This window comes from Cololabis saira, chromosome 14 (assembly GCF_033807715.1).
Source record: "Cololabis saira isolate AMF1-May2022 chromosome 14, fColSai1.1, whole genome shotgun sequence".
Lineage (NCBI taxonomy): Eukaryota > Metazoa > Chordata > Actinopteri > Beloniformes > Belonidae > Cololabis > Cololabis saira.
In genome coordinates this window covers 24,622,331-24,641,020 of record NC_084600.1, presented here as the reverse complement: position 1 = coordinate 24,641,020, position 18,690 = coordinate 24,622,331, and the positions used below count along the sequence as shown (strand labels likewise).

At 39.7% G+C, this 18,690-nt stretch overlaps 1 protein-coding gene across 1 annotated transcript in view; it reads right to left on the bottom strand.

Moving 5' to 3' along the window:
* LOC133459349 (uncharacterized) overlaps positions 1 to 18,690 on the bottom strand; it is a 152,561-nt gene that overhangs the window by 60,829 nt on the left and 73,042 nt on the right. The window contains exons 3-4 of the mRNA XM_061739239.1: positions 6,555 to 6,661; positions 775 to 911 (exon numbers count right to left, since the gene is read on the bottom strand). Coding sequence (XP_061595223.1) covers positions 775 to 911; positions 6,555 to 6,641 — 224 coding nt within the window. The 5' untranslated portion in view covers positions 6,642 to 6,661. The remainder of the gene's footprint in view (positions 1 to 774; positions 912 to 6,554; positions 6,662 to 18,690) is intronic.

Below are 18,690 nucleotides of genomic sequence, written 5' to 3'. Positions count from 1 at the left end.
GAATTACCTGGTGAACCTTATAATAAAACAGTAAAAATGATCTAAAAAACATTATATAGTCTGTTTTCACAAAATATGGTATCTTTGCCAGTATAGTTCATCCTTGTACTGTTAATTTTACTCAGGCAAAATGTATTTCCATACCAGCTGTGAGTTTCTGTGATAAGATCTTGATCATCTGAAGAGTGATCCTTACCTGTAAAAATGACTGTTGGCGTGAAAGAGAAATAAATTAAGTTTTAAAATGTTGGTCGTGAACCAGGCTGAAACCTTACACAAATTCATCTGCTTGCCTGATGAAATTTCACTTATCAATTTTAACAACTGAGTTTAATTTCATGTTCTTAAGTCCTGTGAAGTCCAAACACTGACTCTTGGCTCAGACATATAAAGATGAGATGTTGAGGCCGATCCCAATCTACACTAGGCTTAAAAACTAAAAAAAGAGGAAAGTCAGTCACCTTTGTTGAGTGAAAGCATTTAAACAAGATGCTCTTTGGTTTATACATGAGACCAAGTTCCTTTCAAATATGATTTTAAGAGCTTTTGCATCGTGGCTAGCATAAGAGAACACATTCAAAACAACTCTGTCATGGACCTTTATCTATGAGCAGCGCATTTTAGTAAACATTTGGAAGTCTTTGTCAGACAAGTAATAATCACTAGCTGACACTAAGGGAAAATAAGTAAAAGAAATGTAAAGGGCAGACTGGGCATGCTGCTAAACTTAGAAGGACACAGAGTAGAGAACACCCTCTGTGGGACTGGACCCACCTGTAAACAGCCCTCTTGTCAGATTCAAGCTGGGCCTGAGGGTCGAGAGTAACGCTGACAGAAGTATTTCCAGCTGCAGAAGCCGCTGGGATGTGGACCTGTGGGGTCTTGGAGTTCTGCTGACTGGTGCCCGTCATCTGGCAAAAAATAAAATCATCACAAATTCATCACGATTTAAGTTATATCTCATCAAAGCATGAAAGGCTTGATATTGATATTTTGGTTCTTTTAACATGCAGTACTAACTAACTCCATTCAGACCTTGAATTAAAATGCAACCTAGGAAATTCGACTGCAAATGGCAAACACTAATCTGAACTTCTGAACACATTCCAGGAAGTATTCTGATCCAATCACTCAGGACTTGTTTGAAGGTGGTCTGGGACACTTTTTGCATTCTGAACAGGAAAGCATCCTGGAGCATATTCTTGGACTGCCTACCAAACTAACGTCACCAACTTTGGCAAAGGCTCATTTCATTTTGTACGTGAATAGCTCCAATAAAGCTATTTTCCATTTGATTTCTTCTTCGTGTTTGCCACAGATCATGCTTTATGTTGTTAAACACATTTTGAAAGGAAGTGTGCAGCAGACCATTTTACTTTTGTTATTTTCGGCTTCTTTTTTATCAGCTAGTTACACAGTTTCAGCTGGTACCTTTGGTGAAAAAAAATAATGCATTTGGTGTTTGCAAGCAAAAGTGACGTGTTTATACACAGTGGGAAGTCAGATCCAGTCATTCAAGGTAAGTTGGGATAATGTGTGTCTGACAGGCTAGAAGAGCTGTTGTTACACAACAACTACCAAATTAAACTGCATGGAAATGAGAATAATATGGTAACTTTAACTGTACTGTGGAGTTATAGGGAAAACCCAGATATCATCCATTCATTAGGGCTCATTATTTCGTGAACATGAATCCATCTATATGGAATGTCATGACATTTAACTGAAGTTAGTAACTGACGATGGAATGACTGATTCACAATTGGCGTACACTGAACCACATGGTAATAACTCTGAATACACGTTCTTTTAAAGAATCTATGTTGGTTCGTGACAACAAGTAGAGGAGATTCATGACGAGAGGTATAGAAGCTTTTTGTCATGAAGCTACTCTCATTCTCGTTGTGAAGCTCCTGTCCCTTTCATCATGATCTCCCTTTACTTCTCGTCATAAGCCCCTCTGCTTTTCATGTTGAAACTCTTCTACTTTTTGTCATGAGCTCCTCTACTGCTAGTCATGAAGCTCCTTTACTTTTCGTCATGACCTCCTCTCTTGCCATGAGTATGCAGGTGCCGGTGAAGACCAAGACATGTTTTAATCACCTATTAAAGCAATAAGGTGAAACATGCATTTGAAGTTGTCAGACTACTAATGAGATGTAGCTTGAATTAATCATTGTTGGTTCACCGGTCAGTTATCTTGTAATGATGCTGTTAAACAAAACTAATGTGTTTGGAAAGATTCAGTCATAGAAATGGCACAAAATGGATATGCACGGATTGTTGTTAGAATAAACGATCAATATTCACTTCGTGAACAGAAACTGAACCCTGATCATTCTTCGGGAGGGGCACTAAAATTCAGGACTCTCTCCTGGTAAAATCGGGAAGGTTGGCAAGTACGACCCTGATTATGTCTGTCAGTGTATACAGCTTGTTCAATGGTTTTTTTTCAAACATACTGCATTTTTTCTTTGTGGGGATGCAAGCACCAGTACTTTCTCACATTGGAGAACCAGTTCACCTCCTTCGGTGTTGCATTTGCTGCAGGCTGGGAAGGAGTGACACATGCTTTGCAAATGCAGCCCATGGTCTTCATCATCCCTTACACTGCTTTCCTCTTTTTCCTTCCGTGTCTCTGCAGAAATGAACCTTACAATCCCCATCCCCCTTCAATTTTTCTCTTCTTTTTTGAGTCAGGGAGGGGTGGGGGGAAACTTTAGGTCTTAATCCCAACACCAATTGGGAAATAAATTAGCTTCTTCACACTTAACTAGCTCTCATTTGCATTTGTTGAGTGCTCAGCAGTCGCTCAGGAGCTCTCCCCTGGCACTAATCCTCAAGACGCCGCCAGACAGAGGTGGTCTGGACGAGGAGGAAGGTCAGGTGATCGGATGAAGATGCTCAACTATTCTACCAATGGATGGTTTGAACCATCAGAAAAAAGTCTGATTCTGGTCTTTTAGGATGCAGTATTGACACTGACCTGTCAGTCGCACCACTGAACGATGCAGTTCAGGACAATCTCTTTGATCCACTTTTACATTCACAGATCACTATTACACTTGCCTCTTAATTGTAACATGCAATTCAGAGTCACTTATAACTTTATAACCACAAATAGTTGAGGTGATGCAAAAAATGCAAACAAAAAAGTAATTATTTTATTTTCTTTGATTTTTTTTTCTTTCTAGACAGTATGAACCAAAGAAATGTCATGTTTTTTTCCTCATCACTTTCATTTCAATTGTTAATAATTATTTATTTTTGCCTTTCAGATATGCAACAAATTCCAGAAAAGTTGGAAGAGTAAAGCTTTTACAACACATGTGGCAATTCCTTCCTTCTGGCATTGAGGATACCAAGTTTTGAAGAGTTTCCAGTGCTACTTTATCCCATTCTTCCTGAAAACACATCTTAAGTGAGCAACATTGGGGTTGTTACTTTTTTGTAGCAAGATCTTCTAACATTCTGTGTTAGGGGCGATTATTATACCAAAATAAAAAGGCTGCCATCACAGAAATGTCAATGAAGGGCACCAATAGACCCATCAAAGAGCCTGCTGTTTGGACTTATTGCTCATAAAAGTGGTGATGGCACACAGCATCCATTTCTACCACAAACCCGTTTCTACCGTAACATCTATTACAGAAGTCATATGAACCCAGAGATTTTAATGCTACCTCTGAACAAGTCACATCTTGGTTTTTAAATCTCCTTGCTCAATCGAAATTACCCTTGTACCAGCTTTTTTTGAAATGTGCAGCAGGCCTGAAATGCAAAAATCAATGTTTAAAACAAATAAAACATAAATTATCTTGGGTTTGTGCTGAATGCCATGGAATAAAAGTGATTGTAGTTTTTCATTTGCATTGTCCCAATTTTCTGCTGAATTAAACTTTTAAAAAAAATCCCTGAGCACTAGGTTTCAAGTGGATTTACTATAAATTACGTATTTTTAATAAAAGAATATAGCATAAATGTGACTTTATTTACTTCACCTACAAGTTCTGCTCTTTTATTTACTCATTAATAAGAGAGCCCCGCGTTTCCAGAGCTGGGGCTCGCACAGGCAGCCAGGCAAAGATCTTTTAAGTTGGCTGTAAAATGCTTATTTCCAACCATCTTATTCTAATCGTTGGTACATCTAGTGTCGTTTTGCACCCAACACATCTCTAAAACGATAAAATTATTATAGCCTGACAAAAACTAAAATTGGCAGGAAAGACACATCTGAAAACAGAGAATTGTGCTACACTTGCTACAGCCAGTTTGTGACAGGTTTTCAGGTCTTCTGATAGTTCAAATTCCTGTATCAAACACACACTCCCTGGAAACCATGACCTTTTTACTTGAGTTACATCTGTGATTCGGTTCTGGTCCTTGTGTTTCATACAACAGTACAAATAAGCTAGTTTGGACTTATTCATAACAGCTTGCTCGTAAGGGGTCTTACAGGAAGGAAAACCCCACAGAGACTTTTTACCACCCACAGATGAAGGAATTGCCACATGTCAAGGTCTGGGATACATCAGACAGCATGAAAAGTCTGTTTTTTATAGTCAGCTTGTCAGGTGTGGGGTATTGAGAGCTATTGAGAGCTGAACCACTTCAATAAAAGCTAACATACAGCCAGTTGCATTGGGGCATCTCTTGGTCATCAAACTAAACCAGCTCACAACTTGCAGGACTCCAAGGATCTACCGCTGACATCTTGGTGCCAGATGTAACGAAACATTCAAAGGCCCCTCAAACCCCTGCTTAGTCACTGCACACGCAAAATGTTGTTAAAACACTGCCATAAAGATTCATACTGGTGCTTAGGGCACATTTGACCAGTTATAGTTTTCTCCTTAAAAACAGGCTTCAGTTCTGAGAAAAATATGACAATATATCGCCAAAATATCAACACAACATGTAATAAACGAGGAGTTTATTTAGAGTTTATACAGTAAATGATACTGTTTTTGGAGGACATAGATTGAATCAAATTAAAGATTTGATAACCAGTCCCTTTGTTTGGCTAGGTTGCTTTTAACATAACATTTTTTGATTTATACTGAATTATTCTAAATTGGAATACAAAAGAGTTGTACTGAGTTTTATTTAACTTGGGTTTCAGTTGTTTACTTTCTTCGTAAACCAGGGATGATTTTTGATGTAAATTGATGCTCATAAATAACTGAGTTAAAGTATAATTGAACTCAGTGAGCTGTTTAAATGTACATTGAAGGGAAGTCAACTTTAATGCTAATGCCTATCACTGTAGAATAAATTATGTATACACTGTTCTCCATGTCGAGGGGGAAGAACATTTTAGATATTTAAGACACGGGCTGGTAAATAAGGCAGTATGCTGTAAGTATAACTTGGGTGCAATATTCAGAATTGTGTATACTTTTGAATACCTTATCATTTACACTTCATCATCTCATAATACGTTTTTGAGAATCTAAAGAAATACCTGTACTGTATGTAGGGAAAGAAATCAGTATTTGACTTTTAATTGAAGCACTGCATAAAAAAAAAAAAATCACATTTCTGTCACGCGGATCACTGCTGTCACTCAGTAAAAAACATCAGAAATCTGTCTAACAACTCAGTTGGGCGTGTCATCCACAAATGAAAGGTTAAAGCCTTGTCAGGCAAAGAAGAAGCCATTTGTCAAAACCCTTTGTCCTCTCTGGACCAAAGCACATTTACAATAGTCTGAGGTAACTGTCCTGTGGTCGGATATATTCACATTTGAAAGCCTTTCTGGAAACCACTGATGTTGTGGCCAAAAAAACGCATCTCTGATGGCTTGGAGATGTGTTCCTGTCTATTGAATGGACAGCTGAAGCATCTGGAAAGGGAACTGAACTGGTCTGTCTGCGATTCAGACCTTTCACCAACTGAAAATATTTTTGACATCATTAAAAAATAAACAAAAAAAAAACAACAAAGAAAAGCCAGGACTTTTGAGCAGCTCCAATCCTGTATAAAACAAGAATGGGACAACTTTCCTCTCCTGAACTCCATTGGTTGCTCTCCTCCATTCCAGATGTGTATGGTCATTATTAGAGGAACACAGGAGCTAATGGTAAACATCACTTTCTCCCGACGGTTTTGAGACATGTTGCTCCCATCAAATTCAAAATGTGCTAAATTTTCATTGGGATTGTTAAATATTGTACTTCCAACATTTATCAGCAAAGACAGGTACGTCTTTGCTGAATTCTGCCAGATAACCTGCATCGTTTACATTATTTCTGTCTTTAAATATTTCAATGTTCTCATGAGATAAGAACGAAAACTGAAATGTAAAAGTGCAAATAATTGGAAAGAAGCCAGGACACTTGGTCTTTTTCATGATAAAATAAGAATCCATCACATGTCTTCCGATACTAATCTGATTCATGTTTGCTGACTCGAAAAGCCTGCAGATGAGTAAGAAGGGCCCGGATAATACACACACAAAAACATGATCTGAGAAATAAAAACTGGATCTGTGATGGAGGTCGTCCACGGTAAAGGTTTGTACTGGTCACTGAGTTTAGAGCTGCTGCTCTCACCTGTTGGCTCTCCTGGTACGAAGGTGGAGGAACACTCTGGGTGGCCATCATTGTCACTGCAGGTGCTGGGGATACATGTTGCATCATGGGACAGCGTCACATCGAGACTGAGACACACACACACACACAACAAAAAAAAAAGGCTGTAATTATCCAGTGCATGTTGTGGTTGTAAATTCTTTCACAGCAGCCACAAGGTGCTGCTATGACTAAGTAATCGGACATTCCTGCACACATGAGCCCCTTTTACATTGCATTCAACACCCCAACCTAGCGTGTCGCCTGTCTTTTTTACATTAAATGACACGTAATGGTGCGTCAAGCTGGCATTGCCGATAACTCGCCTCTGAGGGTACACCTAATTGCTGGTCAGGTCTAATGTAAACAGAGCTGACGTGGGGTGGAGGGTCGTGGGGGGGGGTTTGTAGATGACAAGACAAGGATGTGCACAAGCTCCTCATCCTCAACTGTCATAGATCAGCATATTACATAATTACCATGATCTGGAACTGGCAGACCGGGGCTTTGCAAGAATCAAAGCTCAGGTCATTAACAAACTAAATATCTTCAGAAATAAGTTCTGTGCGGTCAACGAACAACAACAGGAGTGGCGGAGGGAGACCAATGGTCTTACTTGTGCAACAGGATTTGGGGGAAGTCGCCACACAAATCCCGCTGTTATTCAGGGAGGATCCTCCCACCGCTCCATCTCCTGCATCAGCCAGCTCTTCTGACGTTGGTGAAGCCAGAGAGCCCAACCGGACAGACAGCCAGCCTTCATGTTACGTGGCACCACTCGCCTTCAAAATGGCTACAGGCCTCACGCCTTCACGCCGTGCCTTTAAACTGCCTAGCATATTTTAAACACACATTCTTCACCCAAGGATATTAACAGGGTTTAAACTAAAAACTTTGATTTATCTCACTCTTATTCTTATTCTTCCTTCTTCTCTGACTAATTCATCTCTTTGTCCTGTCTCACCTTCTCTGCCAGTGCATCGGCCGCTCAGATCCAACAGAGATCTCAGGTAGATGTATTAATAAAGTAATGCAGCCAAGCAGAAAGAAAACAAAGCAGCACATAGTCAGTCATTTACAGAAACAGTAAACCCAGCAGCAGGTCCACAGTGATGTTGCAAACAAACCATCCACTTGTTTACTAATCGCAGCCGGCTTTACAGAGACACTGCAGTGGAGTCACCTCCATCGTCTCCACCAGCTGGCTGCTGCTGCTGTTGTTGCACTATAACCAAGCCAATCAAGAGGGCTAATTAGGGCTCTTCAGGGCCCCACAGGGTTGAGGTCCATACCCTGAGGAACTCAGTTGCAGCCACAACCCCAACACCCACTGATAGAGCTAATTGGTTTGAGGCTACATCACACACACACACACACACACACACACACACACACACACACACAGGCCCCCCACGACTACTCCAACTTCTATAGGCCATCACAGCTGGTTTTCCAGCCTGAAGCCACACGTAACCTATGTAACTTCCATGAAAATGTGACCTGATGTTGGAATGGCTCGAGTTTTATTCTTGTGATACATGTTATATCAAACTGCTCTGTTCTGCCCACTATATTTAAATACACTTACCTACATATGTACATACATACATAAAAACGTACACACACACACACACACACACGGTGAGGCGAGGCATGTTTTACTTGTATATCTAAGAATATAAGATGACTGGAATCAGTAGTTTGCACAACTAGAGTCCATTAATATGATGATTATGGAGGTGTAGTTTTGAACTATTTTGATTGATTTGGTGTTCAACCATCTGCTGATGTGATTCATGCCTTGTTAAAAAGATGATTCAAAGTGTTTCTGCAGCCATCAGTTCACAGTTAGACAAACTGTCTAGAAATTAAAATAGTTATGTAGCTACTCCTCCTACAAGTAGACGCCCAGCCAAGATGACTCCTCATTGAGGTATAGAAGAATAGAGGAACAGCTAAAGGCTTCAAGAAATCCCTGGAACTGGACACATCTCTGTTCATGGGTCTGTTCATGGAGAGGAAGAAGCTGTTCCTCTCCAACAAAAAAGCCTTGCTGTATGCCCCAAGTTTATGAAAGTGCCCTGTGGCAACCGGCAACACAACTGGGAAAATGTTATGTGGACTGATAAAAGAAAGGTTGATTTTTTCTAGAAGGGTACTCAGTAACCATGTTTGTAGCAACAAAGACAAAGCTTATCAACACCAGAACTTCACTCACTTCATTCATTCAACTAGACCATTTTGGTTAATTTTGGACAAAGTTGGGGGGCTGTGTGAAGTCATTGTGTCATAATTAACCCGTGATATCTTAAAAACTAAAGCAGCACAAACGAAATTTCTTTCTGCAAGAAACCCAAGTTTTTTCTTCTTGAGTGGTACCAGGAACCAGAACCAACGCTGGCGCCAACATTCTGATGGTAAATGATTGCTGGTTCTACCTGAAAATCTAGATTTGACACCATATCATACTGTTCTCATGTATGTGCTGTATGTTCACATGTTCAGTGCAGCCGTGAACGAGCGTGGCTGTTTGCTTTGTGTGTGTTCACACTTGTTTGTGTGCAATGTGCATGTCTCTATGAGCCATTTTGTGCTCTGATTGCATCTTCTGGTTTCTGTTCTCATTCCAGCTGGTATCAGCTGAACGACATCTTCTCTGTTATCAGTCCGCATTTTAATTGCAAATTCAGTGAGCGTGTTAGTGATTAAATAGAAAATCATACATTAATTGATGAGAGTGAGGATAAAGCAATTCCAATTACCACACAGTGTTTAAGTCGCCTCTCAAGTTTCGCCATTCCTCGAAGGAACAAGCCACCAAATGCCAAATTTGAGCAGGCAATTGTGCATCCATAAATATGTTCACAGAGACACATAATGAGTGCACAAACAGATGCCACACCATGGCTGCTGAAGAGTGAACGTGCATACAAGAGAAAAGCAAGAAGAGTAATACATTTGAGCACAGCCAGGTATTTTTCGGTAAAATTTGAGAGCACAAATGTAGCAGAAAATAAGCTTTCTGACGACTCTCTTTGAAGAGAAGCCTGCTCTTTTGACTACTCTCTCTGAACTCACTGAAGGTGCACACTTACACTATAAGCTGCAAAATTCATTTTGAGGACAAATGACATGTTTGTTCCGCAACAAAGGCCTTTGAATTATTACAGAGTTCATAATTCATATCAACTGGAAAGTGCCTGTAGTCGCAATCAAGCATAAAGTGGAAAATGAGAAGAAGGCAGAAAATTATTCCAACAGACATCAAAGGGTTGTGTGAGTTTGGATCGGAGGCAGTCGCCCTCTTTCATCCTATTCTTTTCACCAAGAAAGACTTGTGTTCAGATTTCGATTTTTCAACAGTTTGAAGCCGAGAAAAGAGTCTGCTAAATAGATGTGAGGTTAGTTAGTGGAGGAGCTCCAGTTTTACTCCATTTATGTACTGCATTAAAATGAAAAAAAAAAAAGGGATTATTCCAGATATTTATTTATTTCTTTACAGACATTGTAAACCCAAGATATGTTGTGTGTTTTTTCATCATACTCATTTTGTATTTCTGGCCTTCAACATATTCTAAAAAAAGCTATTGCCACTTTATCATTTTGTCCATCTTTCTCATAACGCTTAAAAGACATTCTGCCAATGAGGATAACAAGTGACGGGGAGTTTCAGCTGTTATTTGTCCCATTGTTCCTGCACACGTCTTATAGTGTACAATAGTGTGCTTATAATGTGTGCAGAACATGGTTTTATGTTGTTTTGCTGAAAAATACATGAACATGCCTGCAAAAGATGTGCACTTGAAGGCAGCTGATGCTTCTGTAAAATGTTGGGGGTGCTTTCTACATTAATGATGCCATACTAGGAGTGAAAATGAGCCTTTCCAAGGACACTGATAGAGCACCAGACCACCACAGAGCCTGGTTTATGATGACAACATACAACCACAAATGATGGGAATGTTTTGAGTTTGTTTTTTTTTGTTTGTTTTAATATTCCATTTTATTTCAACTCATTTGACTCACATTAAAGCACTTATTCAAGATTTACACCTCAGAGGAAATCATGATAATTATCATTCATAAATCAATCCATTCACTCAGTATTCACCAAACATTCAAAGATCTCTTTACTGTTTAAAAAAAAAAAACTCATAACAGCCTGAAGAATAACTTGTGTTTTCATCAAAACCTACCGGTACAAAGAAATGGGTAAATAACTTCACAAGAGCAAGTTGTAAGTAGCAGAAAAAAAACTAGCACAAACCTCAAGATGCCAATTTCTCAAAACCAAAACAACAGCAGAAGAGCTAAAGCTGGACTGGTTTGACAAGTGATCAGTTAGATCTCGTTCTGATATAAAAGCTCTCCTTAAAACAATATTCATAACCTCAGAGATAATGTGCAACAGATTTACACTCAAGGTTACATTTAAATGTGCTTCTCAAATGTCCTAGACTGCACTTTGATCAATTCTTACAGCTGGTCCGATATGTTGTCTACATCCATGAAAGCCAGCTTAACATCCTGCCATCACAATCTTATTTAATCTGTCCTGCCTGGGTTTGTGGTTCAGAAGCTGACCTGCAAAAGCAATGAATAACATTTGAAAGTGGGTATGTCACCTTGGTGAGATATTACGAATCTTGATGGCCAGTGAGAAAGGAAGCTGAATAAATAAATCAGGTGTTTTTGAATATGTGAAGGATCTAATCATCGCCTTATTGTCAGGCCTGATTTACAATGCAAACAGTGGGAGAGGCCTTGATGGTGTTGAGTAAAACGATGGAGGGAAGAGCAGAATAGTAATAAGACTTGCACTGCTTATGGGGGAGTCCGTGTACACTCTGGTGGTTGAACTCCTCGTAGAAAATCAGAAAACACAGAGATCAGAGGACAGATATCCCCTGCATGTGGGAATGGACATACATGGAACCAGGCATATGTGTTGATGCAAATGCCCGAACTAAACTCTGATGTATTTTTAAACCTGAACCAGTGTCATCCTGAGGGCTACATCAGGCCCACGGCTCCACAGCCTAAAGAACAAGCATATCAACATGTGTGTACACACACACACACACACACACACACACACACACACACACACACACACACACACACACACACACACACACACACACACACACAAACATCAAGGCTGAAGTACATACATAGCCAGAGGCAAGGAGAGTCTAACCACGGGTCTTAGGGCTACATAACCCCCTCAGGCGAAAGTGAGCTCCATGCATACTGCAGTAAGAATCCAGTCCTCACTCCCTGACCACCTCATTAACCCAAGCCACCAGTCCTCCCCCAACCCAGATAACTTACAATTCATACCAGTATCATTTATTCATTCACTCTTGTTGACTGTGCTTGTTCTTTCCCACATGATAGAAAAGGCTTGGCCATGAAGCCCCAGAAAGGATGTTTTAACAAGGTAGAGAAAGTTGTAGATGGCTGAGTTTTGCTAAGATCATGTCAAATGTGGCAAGGCATGGCCAATCGACATAATGACAGAAACATGTTTCTGTATCTCTACAGCATATTGGAAATTGCTAGGTCGTTCATTGCAACTACTGTGATGATGGTGCACAGCATGCAGTGACATGTTCAAAGAAGTGACTGCTACTCCACCGGTGGAGGCAGTTCAGTCACAAAAGACAAAAGATAACAGCTCATCCAGATACATCTACAGTACTATTAACTTTTATCATAAACAAATATGATAAGAGTTTCCTGTAGAATAGCAAAAAAAATTGACTGGTTTTCTGCATTAATTCACCATAAAATGTAGAAGGAAAAAAAACCCAATATGTTTAATTTTGCAATGCATAAACTAGCATAATTTCAGTGTCTTTAATGAGCACACCGATTGACCAGCTGGTTGAAGCTCCTTCAGCAGCAGGGACTTCAACAAGATCTTCTAAAGCCATCATGTGCTGGATTTTCTTCAGTGGACAGACACACTGTCGTTATCCTGGAGGAGAGTTTGTTCAACTTGGGATTTCATTTTCTTCACACGTGGTGTCAAGTGATCAAGACCCCAAGGCAGCAAAAAAATCCCAAATCCTAACACTCCCTCCACCTTACTTCATTGTTGAGATGATGTTGCTGATGTAGGTAAGTTATGTTCTTTTCCTTTTGTTTCTTTCATAAATTCACAAAACATTTATTCTGTGGCATTGTGGATGGACAAGATGAAATTTAGCTGTTGGTGCACAGCAATGAATTATTCTTTGGAGAGCAGCAGCTTCCTCTATGGTGTGTAAGCATGGACAGCCACTGTGTTCAATGAGTTACATGGTAGACTCATGAACCAAGGTCTTTGTAAGGCTGGACCCAAATATTTAGATATCTAAATATTTAGCTTTTAGATGAACATTTAGTTCTTAATTTGGATATTAGGTTTTTTCTAACTTTATTTACTTATTTAATTCCTCTCACAGTCAACTGCAAAATACAGAGCATTAGGTCAGTGCTGGCCATGAATGGTGACCATGAATGTCACCCACAGTAACAGTTCAGTTCAAAAAAGAGACAAAAGATACAGCCTGCTAAATATGCACTTGCAATCTGGCCTACCTACCATGTTCTGGAGCTGCTTTGCTGTGTGTGGCACAGGGTGTCTTGAATCTGTGCAGGTACAATGAAATCTCAAGTCTTAGTTAGCTTAGTCAATGCCGACGTGTATTTGTTATTTGGTGTTTTTTAAGTTTACTGTGGGCTGTAACATACAGTAATTGTCAACAAGATGCTTCTCTGAGTAAAAAGAAGATTGAGGTATCTGTCCTTATCAATTTCCAATGACATTTTATGCTTGAATTTCAATCTATAACCCTCTGAGCTTCTTTTATGCTGAACCTCTTAATGAAGACCCTTCACGTATTCAAATGCCTCAGAGCTTTAATGAAGACACAGGGATTTCCCTTGGGGATGACAATTTGCAACATTCACAGCTTTCTTTCTAATTGCCAACAATGGCATCAGCACTCCAATCTGACTGCAATTCTTGTTTTCTTTGTACTTATGCAAATGTTTGTTTGGATATTACGGATTCCAGTTTGATTGTGTTGCTCCCTGCTTTTAAAATTGCATTAGAAATCTTCAGTGAAATGGGTTGTGTTAAAACAACAGTACAGTGAAAACATTTTTGGAATTCCACTGGGACAGATGGTTTGCATGCAAATAACCTTATTAACATAGTTAGGTCTGTATCATAATTTGATGCATATTGTTAGGAAAGGACAGAAATTACAAGAAAAAGTTTGAAAGAATATACAGACTGCAGATCCAAGCCATCTGCAGTTATGTACATGAACAGCTTGCTTTGTCAATCTTTTAACATTATATAAAATGGAATTTCTAAAGCAAAAACTACAAATAAATTCAAAATGGAAGACATGGAATGGCAATTTCTTTATCTGACTTTGGTGGAAATGAAAAGGAGAGTTGAAATCAGAGTTGAAATCATCTTTTAGTTTCTTAAAACATAATTGCTTTAGGCCATTTATGTTGGTTAACGTGCACCCACACTACTGACACTGGACTTGCAGAGGAGCAGAAAACTTCAGGTAAAATCTGAAAAGTTTCCCTTCAACTTTTCATGGATAGCTAAGCTAGCTATTTGTGGCTATTTGTCACTTAAAAATATGAATATTGGTGATAAACGTAACCAGATTACCATGACTTTACTCTCATCAGGATCCAGGCATTAATAACAGTGTAAACTGTGAATTTCTAGAGTAAATTTATTAATGGATAGCCCCTTGAGATGAATCATCTCGTTTTCGAGGGGGTCCAACAAAAAACATACAACACAATACAAAACAGTTACATACAGTACAACATACATAAAACATAAGGCTCTCTCACACAAACCTGCCCACACACCAGTCCCCAAGACCTACCACACCTGAAGAACACAAGTAAACACTGCATATAATGCAGTAATAGCAACAAGAACAACAATATTAATATTAATAGTAGTCATTGTGATCATCATTATGATACAATATATGAAGATATATATACATTATATATAAAATAAATAAATACAAATAAAATAAGAAGGCAATACCACTAGAGGCAACTACAGTGTACATGGTTTATTGAGGTTGGAATATAGTGAGTTTTTAAAGAGGTGTAATGAATTAAGTTTTCTTATGTTAATGGGTAAGTTGTTCCAATCTGATGGGGCCTTGAACTTAAAAGCACGTCTGCCAATTTCTTTAAAGGTTAAAGGAAGGAAAAAGAAGGGTTGCTGAGTGTTTCTGAGAGAATATGAGGATGTATATGGAATCAGATATTGTTTTAAGTAAGAAGGATAACTAAAGTGGATACATTTGAATATGCGTTGGAGCCAGTGATAATTTCTGCATTAGAGTACAATTTTCTCATACTTTGGTTTCTAACATGTATACTATCTTTGTAATACCATACCCATTATGTAGTTAGAATTATATATTATTATTAGAATTATTATAGATTATTCTGGGATGGTTAAAACAGTTTATAACTGAATACAAATAGTTCAGATGAACAGATGAGCAGTCCTAATAGAAAACTGACAGCAGAAGGTAGAAACAGCACCTCAGAAATGAGCTAGAATATGGTAGCTAGCCCTTCCAACATTACCCGCTTGCTTATAATATCTGACTGACCGACTAACCCAACCCTACTGTTTAAACACATATTGTAGTTATTATAGTTTGACACCACAGATCCAATATACACTGGTGATAAAAGGGGTGTACAGTGTATAAATTAATATGTATCAAATATGATTGTTTTAAGCAAAGTTATGTTGAAACATTTAGTGTTTGTCCAACTACATTGTAATTCTATTCCATAACATAACCTGCAATATTGATGATTTGCAGTTTATTCCAATTAATTAAAATGTGTTTTGATTACATTTCTAGCGAGAAATATACAGTGCCTTGCGAAAGTATTTGCCCCCCTTGAACTTTTTGACCTTTTGCCACATTTCAGGCTTCAAACATAAAGATATAAAACTGTAATTCTTTGTGAAGAATCAACAACAAGTGGGACACAATCATGAAGTGGAACGAAATGTATTGTATATTTCAAACTTTTTAACAAATAAAAAACTGAAAAATTGGGCGTGCAAAATTATTCACCCCCCTTAAGTTAATACTTTGTAGCGCCACCTTTTGCTGCGATTACAGCTCTAAGTCGCTTGGGGTTTGTCTCTATCAGTTTTGCACATCGAGAGACTGAAATTTTTGCCCATTCCTCCTTGCAAAACAGCTCGAGCTCAGTAAGGTTGGATGGAGAGCGTTTGTGAACAGCAGTTTTCAGTTCTTTCCACAAATTCTCCATTGGATTCAGGTCTGGACTTTGACTTGGCCATTCTAACACCTGGATATGTTTTTTGTGAACCATTCCATTGTAGATTTTGCTTTATGTTTTGGATCATTGTCTTGTTGGAAGACAAATCTCCGTCCCAGTCTCAGGTCTTTTGCAGACTCCATCAGGTTTTCGTCCAGAATGGTCCTGTATTTGGCTCCATCCATCTTCCCATCAATTTTAACCATCTTCCCTGTCCCTGCTGAAAAAAAGCAGGCCCAAACCATGATGCTGCCACCACCATGTTTGACAGTGGGGATGGTGTGTTGAGGGTGATGAGCTGGGTTGCTTTTATGCCAAACATAACGTCTTGCATTGTTGCCAAAAAGTTCGATTTTGGTCTCATCTGACCAGAGCACCTTCTTCCACATGTTTGGTGTGTCTCCCAGGTGGCTTGTGGCAAACTTTAAACGACACTTTGTATGGATATCTTTAAGAAATGGCTGTCTTCTTGCCACTCTTCCATAAAGGCCAGAATTGTGCAGTATACGACTGATTGTTGTCGTATGGACAGAGTCTCCCACCTCAGCTGTAGAGCTCTGCGGTTCATCCAGAGTGATTATGGACCTTTTGGCTGCATCTCTGATCAGTCTTCTCCTTGTATGAGCTGAAAGTGTAGAGGGACAGCCAGGTCTTGGTAGATTTGCAGTGGTCTGATACTCCTTCCATTTCAATATTATCGCTTGTACAGTGCTCCTTGGGATGTTTAAAGGTTGGGAAATATTTTGTATCCAAATCCAGCTTTAAACTTCTCCACAACAGTATCTCGGACCTGCCTGGTGTGTTCCTTGTTCTTCATGATGCTCTCTGCGCTTTAAACGGACCTCTGAGACGATCACGGTGCAGGTGCATTTAGACAGAGACGTGATGACACACTGGTGGATTCCATTTATCATAATTAATCATTTAGGTCAACACTGGATTATTCAGAGATCCTCACTGAACTTCTGGACAGAGTTTGCTGCACTGAAAGTAAAGGGGCTGAATAATTTTGCACGGCCACTTTTTCAGTTTTTTATTTGTTAAAAAAGTTTGAAATATCCAATACATTTCGTTCCACTTCATGATTGTGTCCCACTTGTTGATTTTTCACAAAAAATTGCAGTTTTATATCTTTATGTTTGAAGCCTAAAATGTGGCAAAAGGTCACAAAGTTCAAGGGGGCCAACTACTTTCGCAAGGCACTGTATATTTTACTTTCATAATATTCACTCAGTGAATGTACATAATCACTCGCTTGCCCGTTGTTGTAGTCTTTTCAGACCTCGCCAGAATAAAGGCTGATTTATGGTTCCGCGTTACACCAACGCTGGGCCTACGGCGTAGGTTATGTGGCGACGCGCGCCGTACGCCGTACCCTACGCCGTAGGCTCTGCGTCGATTTAACGCGGAACCATAAAACAGTTCCCGAGCGGGCAGGCTGTTCTCATCCCGAAAACATCGGAGCAAATTTCTTAACAGGCGTTATTTGGATAAACTGAGCCCAGGTTGGGGATCTTAACGGTTACTTTTACGCCTGAACAAATATTAAAACTTAATAAAGTGGCATATTAACAGTGCTACAGCGGAAATTAAAACAGCTTCTAGCTTGCTTTTAGCTCTCGGTTTCCTGATATGGTGTGACGTATGTACGATTAATTGCATTTGCGATAATATCGCGATGTGATAAAACAAGATTTTCTAACCGCAAAGGCTGCGATTTGACCAGTCACGTGATATGGTCACGTGATATGGTCACGTTGCCGGGAGGGGAAAAAAGTCAACAGTGCTGCGTGTCCGCATGTAATCTACCATGGCCTCAGTGTTAGGGCTCGACCAGGCAGGGCCGTACGGTACGGCGTAGGTTACGCGGCGACGTGGTCACTACGCAGTCGCTTGCGTACCCGAACGTAAACCACGCAGTGACGTAGCAAGTGGTGTCCCAATCCCTAAGGAAGATTACAAGGGCCCTACCCTTGTGGCTTAATTTTTTAGGGCTAGTGGTAGTGAGTGAGGGCTAGTGGTAGAAAGTAGGGGGTGTATTGGGATTGGCCCTTTGATAGGGAAATTCATTTTATCCACCTGCAAAACACATTTCAGTCAGCATCACAACGTACTGCCAGCATTGTGGGACACCCAACAGACCTGCAACAATAAGAACAGTGAGGAACCATTTGGGTGTGGTGTAGGGTATATCGATGGTTGCCCACTTGGCTGCCCCTCATATTCAGCCAGTTGAGTGCTGGCTGGTGCTGACACAAGAAAACCCAGATCCAAATATTAGTACCAATAGCCAGATTATTGAGTAGAGGTATAATCTATAAACCAGTTCTCATAGAAACAAGAGTAAGCAATTAGGATGGGAACTATTGCGTAGGGAATGCAATATTGCGACAGTTCAAGAAGAGATTATATAAAGAGCAGAACAAAAGACAGAAGGACTCCACAGTGTATAAAACCCACAGTGAAACATGAATCCTCGTAGAGCCTTGATGCTCTTCAGTTTGACACTGTGATCAAGGAGAAGCACCACTCAATCTTCAAGCATGTTACAGACTTTGGTTTGCACTTTTATGAAGGCCTCATATCACAGTTGGGTAATGAAGCTGAACAAATCTCAGAGCTTTGCATGAACTACTTGACTTTCAATGACTTCCCAATCACCTGACCTCAACCCTGTTGTACAGTTATGGGGGCACTTGAAGTGTGAGAAAACCAACTGAGCATGACAAGAAATTCCTAGAACACTGGGATCTCTGGGCTC